Source organism: Heloderma suspectum, chromosome 9 (assembly GCF_057233095.1).
Source record: "Heloderma suspectum isolate Gila_16-S chromosome 9, 16-S_ref, whole genome shotgun sequence".
Taxonomy (NCBI): Eukaryota; Metazoa; Chordata; class Lepidosauria; order Squamata; family Helodermatidae; genus Heloderma; species Heloderma suspectum.
This window is the reverse complement of record NC_139466.1, coordinates 41,371,440-41,384,732: the sequence shown is the minus strand read 5'-3', so window position 1 is coordinate 41,384,732 and position 13,293 is coordinate 41,371,440. Positions and strand designations below refer to the sequence as shown.

The window sequence follows — 13,293 nt, the reverse complement described above, 5'->3', positions numbered from 1 at the left end:
AAACTCAACAGGTGTCTGAAGCCATAAATGGATTAATAATGTCCAGGATAGGTTTCAGTCATGTGCTTTACACGGGCTGCCTTTGAGAAATGTTCGGAAGCTACTACTGGTTCAGAATGCAGCAGCCATGTTTTTAACTGGAACTCACTGTTCCGAGCATATTACCCCAGTGCTTAAAGATCTGCACTGGCTTTCAGTTTGTTTCTGGGTGTAATTCGCAGTGATAGTGTTAAACATATAAATCCCTAACTGGTCCTGGCCTGGGGTATCTAAATGGACCACCATCTCAGATATTGTTGTTTGTTGTTTATTCGGTCAGTCGCTTCCGACTCTTCATGACTTCATGGACCAGCCTACACCAGAGCTTCCTGTCGGCCGTCGCCACACCCAGCTCCCCCAAGGTCGAGTCCATCACCTCCAGAATATCATCCATCCACCTTGCCCATGGTCGGCCCCTCTTCCTTTTGCCTTCCACTTTCCCTAGCATCAGCATCTTCTCCAGGGTGTCCTGTCTTCTCATGATGTGGCCAAAGTACTTCAGTTTTGCCTTTAATATCATTCCCTCAAGTGAGCAGTCTGGCTTTCTTTCCTGGAGTATGGACTGGTTTGATCTTCTCGCAGTCCAAGGCACTCTCAGAATTTTCCTCCAGCACTACAGTTCAAAAGCATCTATCTCCCTTCGCTCAGCCTTCCTTATGGTCCAGCTCTCGCAGCCATAGGTTACTACGGGGAATACCATTGCTTTAACTATGCGGACCTTTGTTGTCAGTGTGACGTCTGTGCTCTTCACTATTTTATCAAGATTTGTCATTGCTGTCCTCCCAAGAAGTAAACGTCTTCTGATTTCCTGGCTGCAGTCAGCGTCTGCAGTAATCTTTGCACCTAGAAAGACAAAGTCTGTCACTGCCTCCATGTTTTCTCCTTCTATTTGCCAGTTCTCAATCAAGCTGGTTGCCATAATCTTGGTTTTTTTGAGGTTGAACTGCAACCCAGCTTTTGCACTTTCTTCTTTCACCTTCATCATGAGGTTCCTCAGCTCCTCCTCGCTTTCAGCCATCAAAGAGGTATCATCTGCATATCGGAGATTGTTAATGTTTCTTCCAGCACTTTTAACTCCAGCCTTGGCTTCATCAAGCCCAGCACGTCGCATGGTGTGTTCTGCGTACAGGTTGAATAGGTAGGGTGAGAGTATACAACCCTGCCGAACTCCTTTCCCAATCTTAAACCAGTCTGTTGTTCCATGGTCTGTTCTTACTGTTGCTACTTGGTCGTTATACAGATTCCTCAGGAGGCAGACAAGATGACTTGGTATCCCTATCCCACCAAGAACTTGCCACAATTTGTGATGATCCACACAGTCAAAGGCTTTAGAATAGTCAATAAAACAGAAATTGATGTTTTTCTGAAACTCCCTGGCTTTCTCCATTATACAGCGGATATTGGCAATTTGGTCTCTAGTTCCTCTGCCTTTTCTAAACCCAGCTTATACATCTGGCAGTTCTCGTTCCATGAATTGCTGGAGTCTACCTTGCAAGATCTTGAGCATTACCTTACTGGCATGTGAAATAAGTGCCACTGTGCGATAGTTTGAACATTCTTTGGTGCTTCCCTTTTTTGGTATGGGGATATAAGTTGATTTTTTCCAATCTGTTGGCCATTCTTGTGTTTTCCAAATTTGCTGGCATATGGCATGCATCACCTTGACAGCATCATCTTGCAAGATTTTAAACAGTTCAGCTGGGATACCGTCATCTCCTGCTGCCTTGTTATTAGCAATGCTTCTTAAGGCCCATTCAACCTCACTCTTCAAGATGTCTGGCTCTAGCTCACTGACCACACCATCAAATCTATCCCTGATATTGTTATCGTTCCTGTACAGATCTTCCGTATATTCTTGCCACCTTTTCTTGATCTCTTCTGCTTCTGTTAGGGCCTTGCCATCTTTGTTTTTCATCATACCCATTTTTGCCTGGAATTTACCTCCGATGTTTCTAATTTTCTGGAAGAGGACTCTTGTCCTTCCTATTCTGTTATCTTCTTCCACTTCCGCGCATTGCTTGTTTAAAAATAATTCCTTATCTCTTCTGGCTAACCTCTGGAATTTTGCATTTAATTGGGCATATCTCCCCCTATCACTGTTGCCTTTTGCTTTCCTTCTTTCTTGGGCTGCTTCCAGTGTCTCAGCAGACAGCCAACTTGCCTTCTTGGTTTTCTTTTTCTTTGGGATGTTTTTTGTTGCCGCCTCCTGAACAATGTTGCGAACTTCTGTCCCTAGTTCTTCCAGGACCCTATCTACTAAATCTAGTCCCTTAAATCTATTCTGCACCTCCACTGCATATTCATGAGGAATATTTGTGAGCTCATATCTGACTGATCTGTGGGTCTTCCCTATTCTCTTCAGTCTGATTCTAAATTGTACAATAAGAAGTTTGTGATCTGAACTACAATCAGCTCCACGTCTTGTTTTTACCGACTGCATAGATGTCCTCCACCTTTGGCTACAAAGGTTGTAGTCAATCTGATTTTGGTGTCGACCGTCTGGTGAAGTCCATGTATAAAGTCGTCTCTTAGGTTGTTGGAGAGAGTGTTTGTTATGCACAGTGAGTTGTCTTGGCAAAATTCTATCAGCTTATGTCCCGCTTCATTTTGTTCTCCCAGGCCATGCTTGCCTGTAATTCCAGGTGTCGTTTGACTACCCACCATAGCATTCCAGTCTCCTGTAATGAAAGTAACATCTTTTTTTGGCGTACTATCCAGTAGGTGCTGCAGATCCTCATAGAACTGATCTACTTCTGCTTCTTCAGCATCTGTGGTTGGGGCATATATTTGGGTCACTGTGATGTTAAATGGCTTACCCTGAATTCGAATTGAGATCATTCTGTCATTGTTTGGATTGTATCCAAGCACTTCTTTAGCCACTTTATTATTAATTATGAGGGCTACTCCATTTCTTCTGTGGTCCTCTTGTCCACAGTAGTAGATCTGGTGGTCATTTGATGTGAAGTGGCCCATTCCAGTCCATTTCAGTTCACTGACACCCAAAATGTCTATATTTAATCTTGACATCTCCCCAATAACCACATCCAATTTGCCCTGGCTCATAGGTCTTACATTCCAAGTTCCTATGGTGTGTTGATCTTTAGAACATCGGATTCATCGTTCACCACCAGCACCATCGGCTGCTAGCCGTCCTTTCGGCTTTGAGCTAGCTGCGTCATCACATCTGGGGCTAGTTGAACTTATCCTCTGTTCCTCCCCAGTAGCATTTTGACCATCTTCCGACCTGGGAGTCCCATCTTCCAATGGTATACCGACATATCTCTGGTTGTACTGATCCATTTAGTTTTCATGGCAAGAATACTGGGGTGGGTTGCCGTTTCCTTCCCCAGGGATCGTATTTAGTCTGACCTCTCTGCCATGACCTTCCCGTCTTGGGTGTCCCTTCACAGTTTAGCTCATGACGTCATTGAGATGCTCAAGCTCCAGCACCACGACAAGGTAACAATCTCCTTTGCTAAAGTAACGATCTCCTTTGCTGAAGGAGATATTATCCGCCCCATATATGATCATCAATTAAGGCCTTTTTCCAGCTACTCCTCCTGCCTGAGATTAGGAAGGTGTTCAAGCAGTGGTAGCATCCAGACTTTGTGGAACTTTCTTTTGAAATACTTTTCCTGCTTCCTTCCTTCTGTCTTTCACTCAGCATGTTAAAATCAGTTTTATTTAGGCAAGGTTTTTATTTGATGTGGTGTTGCTGTTTTTGGTTTCTATTTTTGCACTGTGTGTATCTTACCATCTATTTTCTGTTTTATGTGATTTTATATTGTATGTTTTTATTTATCATCTCAATTATTTTGATTACGGTAGTAGGGAGGTAGTGTACAAAATAAGTGCAGAATTTGCATAGTTTGAGAAACTGACAATTTAGTAGTATCTGAATGTGAATGAGGCTATCCTAGATAACCTTGCACGGTTTCAGTGCTGCATCTTAAGTTATATAATCATTCTTATTTATGCCAAAATAAGAAAAAACATCTCTGCTTCTCCCCTTCCCCCCCCCCTTTTTTTTTTTTTTGCTTGCTTGGAGTAGAATTATTCTTGCAGCTGCTGTAACCTCTCATTAAAATGTCCTGGAAGCACTGTTGCCTGAAGGGGCTTAGTGGAAGATTCTAGACAATTCGCTATTGACTTCTCAGAAAACCCTCGGAATTGTCAATCAGCATGTGTTTAAGAGGTGTGTTCTGCTTGCCTGTGTCTTAGGATGCTGTTCTCTTCCATAATACCATCTTCTACAACCTCTTGTACGGCAATATCAGTGCCTCTGCAGAAGAAGTCTATGCTGTGGCAAAGCTGGCAGGAATCCATGATGCTATTCTCAGAATGCCCAATGGGTACAGCACACAAGTGGGTGAGCGAGGTCTGAAGCTGTCAGGTAGGCTAATAAATGTCTCCACACCTGTACTCTTTCTATCTAGCCTCAGGCTTGGTGCACAGTTTATACCTCACCCCACCTGTTGGTAATGTGACTTGTTTAGCAGTAAGGTAAATGCTGAGTTTAATATTAAATGGTCATCCAGCAGCACTGAAATTCCAGTGCTAATCAGCAAGCTTGTCAGAAGACTGTATTACTGGGAACAGAGAGCTGCCATGGCTCTTCATCCCTTCCCTCCCAATAATGAAATGTGTGCTACAGTGGTCAACAAAATATTTGGATAGAATTGAGATGATTAATGGCTGCTGTGTGGAGTAAGACATGGGCACATTATAGGCTTAGGCAAGTATATTAAGATCTTTTGTGATGCATCTGTTATGAGTATAAATGGGTAGCTGTAAATGTGCAACCTTTCTCTAATAAATACTAGTGTGTGTTAGCAGGTCATGTTAGAAATGAAGTAATTTAAAGGTTGAAATGATTTTATGATCCTTCTAATGTGCTGCTTGGCTGGGTGTAAATAAGAAGATTTAATGGCAAAATAGGACTTAAGGGGGATGATGGTAAATGGTGATGGGTTGTGTAGGGAAGACTTGTTCATCTCTTTGCTCTTTAAGAGTGGCCTTTTAGCTTTCCTTGTGAACTTCTTTGATATTAAACATCTAGGTTTGATGTTAAAGAAAAACAATCATGATTTGTCTTTTGGGATTATACACTCTAAAATTCTTTGATAGAGATTTGAAGGCCCAGGAAAAAAAATGGGAGGAGGGGTTTGATGGGTTTTTTTTAAAAAAACCCTAATTTTTCCAAAGACAAAAAAAAGTTCCGGGGGGGGGGGGGTGCCATTTTTTCTGGTGTTTTGCCAGGCCTTAACTTCTCTGTTCTTTGGCAGTAAACCTTAAATATATTATTGGGGACAAAAATATCTATTTTAAGTAGGTACTATGCCATACTAGCAAAATTGCTTTAGTTTGCATCACTATACTGTTTGGTTTGTTTAGCATGAATTGGAAGATAGAAGGAAGAAGAATAGAGTTTTTATTACTTATTTGTAGCTTGCTACATGGTTTCACAGAGTATTGGGATAGGTGAACTGAAGCTGGAGGACATTGTGCAGTTCTGAGTCATAGCTCCCATCCCACACCAACTGTTGAAAGATCTGATCAGATCTGAGCTTTTATCAGACTGTCCTTCCTACTCTCAAGTTTCTCACTATAGTTTTAGAGCCTTGCCCTCTGAAATGGAAGCTATGAAATGTCTCCAGACTTCTGAGAAACAGGTTCCACCCTGCACAGTACAATTGCAACCATGGGAGAAAAGATCCTCTAATCATAGGAAGCAAATACTGCATATTTCATGTAGTTCAGTATTCTTATAGGGCGCTGGCGTATATCCTTTCAACATAAAAAGAACAATAACATTAAAACTGGAGACTATCGCATTGTGGCAAAGGCAGGCTTCCCCGTGTTACGCAAGGGATCTTAGGAGCATGCCTATTAATGGTGGCTTTCTTGATAGGTGAATGTGTGAAAGCACACTCTATTGGACATCTTTTGACACTTATTTTGGGGACTTCCTAAATGTTAAACCTGAGGGGGTGGAGACATTTGTTTGTTCATGATTTAAATAACACACACTCTTTCTATATGCTCAACATTTACTATGGTAAGGGTCCTTCTGATTCCTTGCTGGGCTTTTAATTTCTAAAGTGGATATTGCAGCAGCCCAGTAACTCAATTTGAAAGTTTACAATTTACCTTAATTAAATGCTGTACTTTTAATTATAGTATTGACTTACCATGGGCAGAATCATAGCAAATAGGCCACTATAGTAGAAGTAAAACATCCTTTATTTCATACATGACTATATATAGTAATCACTGTAAGCGCTGCAAAAGGTAAAGAGCTTTCCCTTCATTTCATAAGGCTGGAAATGCAGTGGGAAGGAAATGTTACAATGAAATCCTTAGACAATGCATTTAAAACCTGGTTGCCTTTATAAATACTGTGAAATTCTTTTGGTCACAGCACAGCCAGCGGCTGCAGTCTTCTGCGTCATTTTATGAGCGTCATGTTACTTTTGCTGGGAGTTGCACGTGCATAACTTTGCAGGATTGCAGCCACGAGGATGTGAAGGTGGAATGGGGGGGCGCTGTCTGTACAATTGTAATGCCTTTGTTGTGATCTGAAGCATAGAAACTACAATTATAAATATCCAAAAAATGTGCTGCTTTGCAGGATGGTGTGGAGAGAACAATAGACAGCAATAGTATTTCCAGTAAAATGGCTGTTTAAGAGCTGCTTCAGATGTGACTGAGTTGCAACACAGAAAGCAGTCTTGTTTTAGAAGACCCTATTCACTGGCATCATTCCTGACCCTTTGTAATTACAGTTTAAACTGGGTTTACACATTCTGGTTACAAGGAAAGCACCAGTACAGACGTAATGCTACACCTTTATTAAAGCGAGGAGGGGGGAGTGCATGAACCTGTGACACATTCACAATCTAATGACTGTCTTTAGCTGCACGCTGTCTGGATTGGGCCAGAGTACCATGAGATTGTCCAATGAGACACTTGTGCACAAATGCTCTTAGGCGTGTGTGTATCCGTGCTGGGAAGTGGCAGCTAATTGCCGTTTCACAGTGCATCTGTATACAGCAAAATGCACTTGTCATACATGACTGTGCACAGAGGTTATTCTGTTCCTTATGCAGAAGAATTTTCCATGAAGCAATTTAGTCACACCTGAAATGTCCCTTGTGCACAGGTGTTCGAAGAACTCATGCATGGCTCAGCATATCAGCGTCAGTCTTGGCTGTGTCAGGCTGAAAAAGTCCTCGTATTTAATTTTTTGTCATGAGAGTGACACGTACAGACTCTGAAATGGGCATGGGAGAAAAGGCTCTGCATTGTGGGGTCATTTCTTTTTCAAATACTGGCAATAGCAAATTCAACACACTTCAGAGTATGCTTTGTATAAAGGGAGAGTGAAGCAGAAATCACATCTTGGGTGAATAGTTCAATTTCTGTTTATTGCTCAGCTTCAGCACAGCCACTTAAGACTCAAAGTGAAATGAGATTATTATCCTCCTAAAGTGGTTTGCTAAAACAAGTCAGTGCTAGTTAGGAGGGCACATCACCAAGAATATGAAGGTATTAAACGGAGGCCTTGTCAAATCTTTGGAATGTAGCATGGGAAGACAGATGCATATATAACCATTAATTACTTGTGATGCCTACAAAATCTGAAATGGATTTTAAATTTCTAAAAACAAGCTTGCATGTTTGATAGCAATAATCCTATCTGAAGGGGCATGGAACAACTAACCTGATGGTAACCTTAGGAGATTGGGCGAGGGGGAGATGGTGCCCTGGATAGTGGGGCTTGCACAGATATCAGGTTCCTCCATGGCTGATTTACACTCTTAGCTATAAATTGTAACATGGTGTATATGATGCAGCAGATGCTCCTCTGGGCTCTGCTATGTCTGGTCCGCTAATGGACATAATTTCCATGTGACTTGTGGGTGTCAGACATACTGGATCAGCCTGCCTATTGTTCAGAAAAACCCATCTTGGTGCACCCATTAAAAGGAGCGTAGCTATGATGTAAGGTTTAGTCGATGTTTTGTATGAGTCTTATTCATTATAATACACTGGCGAGAAAAAGTTTGTGAACCCCTTAGGATTGTCACATTTCCAAACTAAAGTGTTATTAGATCTTAGTCTAACCCCATAATCCTAGGTAAAAAACATTAGATAACTTGATTAAACAAATGACACACAAACACAATGCTTTTTCAACTTTTATTTACCCACAACTGATTCAATATTCAATAGCCAGGTGTAAAAAAGTATGTGAACCTTTAGATTCAGGACCTGGTGATACCCCCTTGAGCAGCAAAGCGTTTCCTGTAATTGTTGGTCTGTCTCTCACATTGGTTTTGAGGAATTTTGGCCCATTTCTCCTTTCAGATCTGCTTCAGCTCATTAACACTGGAGGGCTTCCTTGCATGAACAGCTCACTTCAGGTCCTGACACAACATTTCGATGGGGTTTAGGTTGGGACTTTGGGCCAGTCTAAAACACATAATTTCTTCTTCTGCAGCCATTCTTTTGTAGATCTGCTTGTATGTTTTGGATCATTGTCTTGTTGCACGACCGACTTTCAGTTCAGCTTCAGCTCACAGACGGATGGCTTGACATTCTCCTCTAGAATCTTCTGATACACTGCAGAATTCATGGTTGTGTCAATGATGGCAAGCTGTCCAGGCCCTGAGGCAGCAAAGCAGAACCACACTTTCACATTCCCATCACCATGCTTGATGGCTGGGATGAGGTTCTCCTATTCGAACTCAGTGCTAACATTTCTTATTGAGGTGAAAAAATTCTACCTTTGACTCGTCTATCCAAAGAACATTGTTATAGAAGTCTTGGGGATCATGTATGTGATCTTTAGCGAACTTCAGATAGGCAGCAGTGTTCTTTTTAGGGAGCAGTGGTTTCCTCCTGGCTATCGTCCTATGAACACTATTCTTGTTCAGTCTTTTTCTGATTGTTGAGTCATGAACACTCACATTAGCCCAGGTGAGAGTGGCCTGCAGATCCTTGGATGTTACTCTGGGGTTCTTTTTGACTTCCTGGATGATGTGCGAGTTTGTTCTTGGATTGATTTTGGTAGGATGACCTCTCCTGGGTAGATTGTGGTCTTGAACCTTCTCCATTTGTAGACTGTCTGTCTGACAGGGGATTGGTGGAGCTCCAAATCCTTAGAAATGGTTTTGTAACCCTTTCTAGACTGATGAACAGCAATAACTGCATTTCTGAGGTCCTCCGAGATGTCTTTTGATCGAGGCATGATGTGTTTCCACACAACCATATTGTGAAGACCAAACTCACCAAGTTTCTGATCCATTTATAGGATGGGGCCTCCCAAACTCACTCCTGAAGATCTAGCTAATTACTTAAACACCTGATTCTAATTATTCCCTTTAATTGAGCTGAAGCAACGAGAGGTTCACTTACTTTTGCACTTACCCTGACTCTTAAGTACTCATTGTTTGCCTAATTTATACATTGTTTTATTTCACAAGACACGGAATTGGTTAATATAAACCCTATTGGCTATTTAGAAAAGGACTGGTTTTGGTGCCCAAAGGCTATCATGATAAAACTGTGGAATTTCCATAATTATCATTAGGGTTCACAAAGTTTTTGTCACCATTGTGTGGCATTTGCCGTTTTAGCACTGCATTTATTTTATTTATTGTTCAATTGCACTTAAATGGCAGTCTTGCTTTGAAGAGCTTAATGTTTTGATAAAGTTTGAGGTGCAAAGGCTATATGTGTTGGGTGTAGTTTCTTTGATTTTGGAGTAGCATTCAAGGCAAAAATAACTGCACTGCATTTGTTTGATCTTCCGTCTTTTAGGAGGAGAAAAGCAGAGAATTGCTATAGCAAGAGCCATCTTGAAGAATCCTCCCATTATCCTCTATGATGAAGCTACTTCATCTTTAGATTCCATTACAGAAGAGGTAAATTAAGCTGCAGAACACTTTTCCTGCTGCATGCTTATGCACTGTGCCTTCCCACTCTACTGAGCTCCCAAAGACCAAATGTTGGGTCACTGACAGGGCCAACGTTCTAGAGCTGGATGCAGAAATAATTGGATTCACTTCTGAATGGGGTTCTTGCACAATATCCTGCACCAGTTGAAGCAGTTGGAATTGCCTAAGCTGCTTGCTGTGAGAGATGAAACCTTCATTTCAAAGGGAACCCATTGGTTGCCTCTGTTCATTAAAATAGGTCCTGTAAATTATATTTGCATAAAGCTCATTGTGGAGCATCTTTACCGAGATGCAAGTCAGGTGTGCGCAACTTCTGGCCTGGTATCAATTTATATTCGCTGATAGAGCTGTGAAATATCAGGATGTTGTGACACAGATGTCATGACATTGCTGTAGCAACTGCATCAAACTTCATAACGGTTAAATACAGAAATCTCGGAACCAACAATAATTTCCTAAATGAGTCTTCTTGTCTATAGCAAAAGCTAACTGTCTCAGCTCGTGTTAGGTTACTTGGCCTACCTGTTGACCTCCAATCATGAGATTGCCTGGTCGTTGACAGTCGATGTGCACAGTCCTTTCTAGAGTGTAGGAAGATAAATGATGCACCTGTTAGCAGTAACCTGCTTAAATTCCCATTCACAGATTTCAGTGTGAATTTCTAGTGAACATTCTACTTATTTGTTGCCTTTCATTTTGCTGTATTTTTACAAGGTTGTCAGATGAAGCTGGATGTTTACACAACACAGCTGTACTTCAAAAGCAGCTAGTAAAAAATGACTCTTTTCCCCCTAGGTGTGCACCAACCAAGCAAAAGAGGGTAGTTTGTATTTCAGGGAAAGTTAAATGTGTATATTGCCCAGCTCAACTGTGTTTTTAAAGGGGTTACATTATAGAGGAAGCACAAAGAAATCACTATGCATATTTCTCCTATTTAGAAGCTATATTCTAAAAGCCCAGCAGAGTTCCCTCTGACCCCATTCTCTTGGGGGTGTCTAGACTTTATAAAGATGTATCATCTCTGTGTGACTGTGTCTGTGAAATATCAGTGTTGGAGGGTTTCATAAGTGAATGGCATCTGAATTCTTGTACTTCCACTAATTAAGTTCACCTACCACCTCTTTCCTACTTTGTGACTTTGGAACTGCTGGTGACTCTTCTTAACAAGTGATGAAATTATTTTTATTTATCTACCTTGAGATAGTTTTTCCCCTCATCTGAAAGGCATAAATCGTTCTATCTTGCACATATCTTCAATCTTACAGAACATCTTGAATGCCATGAGGGACATGGTGAGACACAGAACATCCATCTTCATTGCACACAGGTTGTCAACGGTGGTTGATGCAGATGAAATAATTGTCCTGGATCAGGTGAGAACCAACTTCCTGATGGGAAGTTGCTTTAGTGATCTTGTGTGTATTTTGAGGGTCCACAATTTACAGTCAAGCTGCCTTCTCTTAAGGTGCATTTTCACTAGTAATGCATGCTCCATTATCAGTGTCTGGAATTGTGTATGTATATTCATGTACACATGAATATAGGTGAGTGTGCAGGGGGGACAGAAAGAGAGAAACCAACTGTACATATCAGCCTCCTACGTGGATTATCATAAATTATTTTCACTAGGTAGCTTAGTGATGGTGGGAGCATTGTGCATTTCTTAACCTCTAGTGTATTTGTGTTCTTATGTCGGTGGATTCCTAATGTGTGTCTAGTTCATGGTTTTTATCATACCAGGAGTGACTACTTTTCAGATGCGTACATTGTTTTGCTTTTCAACAAAAAAGAAGATTGGACACCAAAATCATGTCCCAGTGGACATTTCTTTTGTGGCTTGATACTCTTAATTAGATGAGAAGTCTGATGCACCCTTCTCTATTGTAACTGGATATTTCTGGAATATTTAATGTAATTTCTTTCTACCTAACCTTTCCACATAAGTGCCGAAGGCAATTTACATTACTAATAGTTTTTCAGTTCTTCAAATGTCAGTCCTTATGTAGCCAAAACAGCACCATCTACTCACACAAGAAAGGAATCGGCAGTCAAGGGGGAACCCCAGACTTTGCAGAAGGACAAAAAAAACGCTTTCGGGGAAAAACCCTGTGGAAAGAGGACCCAAAAATAGGACTGAGCTTGCTCACTAGCCACAGAATGCTGGCTGGCTGCAGGAGGCAGGAAGGAAATGGAGAGCTAGAGGGAAGGAGGAATGGAATGGAATATCCTTGAAAGGGGCGTGGCTGCCATGAAAGGAGCTCTCTACACTACATTTTGTTCCACCTCCCACTTGTAAGAAACAACTCAGTACAATATAAATTCAGGAGAAAGTACAAGAGACTAAAATGGTTCTAACTTGGCTCTAAAAGGCTGTGGATGCCAATTGGAATTGCATTATGAAGGGAACTTCCTCTGTAGGGAGGGCATTCCAAGGCAGGTACCACTTGAGTTTGCACCATCAGCCTGGTTCCTTCACTGCCCCAAACACCCTAGAGATCCAAGACATTGAATGGGCTCTAACTGACGATGGGAGATGCTTAGGAGCGATCGTGTCCATTTGCTAGAGCCATCTCCATATTTCATGGATCCATTAGGGCTTTAATAAAATAATGAGTTTTCCTGACAATTCTTTAATAGTTTTGTATCGTTTTATACATGTATGGATTGTCCGTCCTGCTACTAGGCACTTGAGGCAAAACAGCAGTCAAATAAAAATGATAAAACTCAAAACCATCATAAAATCACAGTTACAGCCATTGGATCACTCCGGCCTTTCCCACCCCATTGCCCTCCATGTTGGCTGAAGATGTTGGGAGTTGTAGTCCAACACATCTGGAGGATACCAGGTCGTGGAAGGCTGAATTACTCAATTTATATCATCAATACTAGTAATCACAAAGGTCATAGAAGGATGCAATACGATTTATAGTTGACAACTATAATTGTTGTAGAGGCAAAAATCATTGTCTAATACAACTCCACCTTTGGTATCTCTCGTATGCTTATTCTCTGGCAGGCCTTTTTGGACAGTACAAACTTCAAAAGGGTCCCTTTTAGAACCTTGATTAGGATATGCATGCAAGAGAGAACAGAACAGCGGCTTGTTCCTTCGCCAGATGCCTGCAAGGAAACCTGCTTGAGGAGCTTGAGCCAATTCCACAGCCCTCTCTCACAGATGCATAGCCCTCCTTTGAACCCTGACAGCCTGTGTCTTAGAGAAGTGCCTTTTCAAGCTGTGTTCTGGGGGCCCTATGGTTCCTTGAAAGCTTATCAATAATTCCTTGATGAGAAG

General features: G+C 41.5%; 1 protein-coding gene across 4 annotated transcripts in view; it reads left to right on the top strand.

The window, feature by feature from the left end:
• Positions 1-13,293, top strand: part of ABCB7 (ATP binding cassette subfamily B member 7) — a 79,104-nt gene that overhangs the window by 56,432 nt on the left and 9,379 nt on the right. For all 4 annotated transcript variants that reach the window (XM_084814198.1, XM_084814200.1, XM_084814199.1 and 1 more), the window contains 3 exons: positions 4,261-4,432; positions 9,865-9,968; positions 11,267-11,374. In XM_084814198.1, coding sequence (XP_084670324.1) covers positions 4,261-4,432; positions 9,865-9,968; positions 11,267-11,374 — 384 coding nt within the window. The remainder of the gene's footprint in view (positions 1-4,260; positions 4,433-9,864; positions 9,969-11,266; positions 11,375-13,293) is intronic.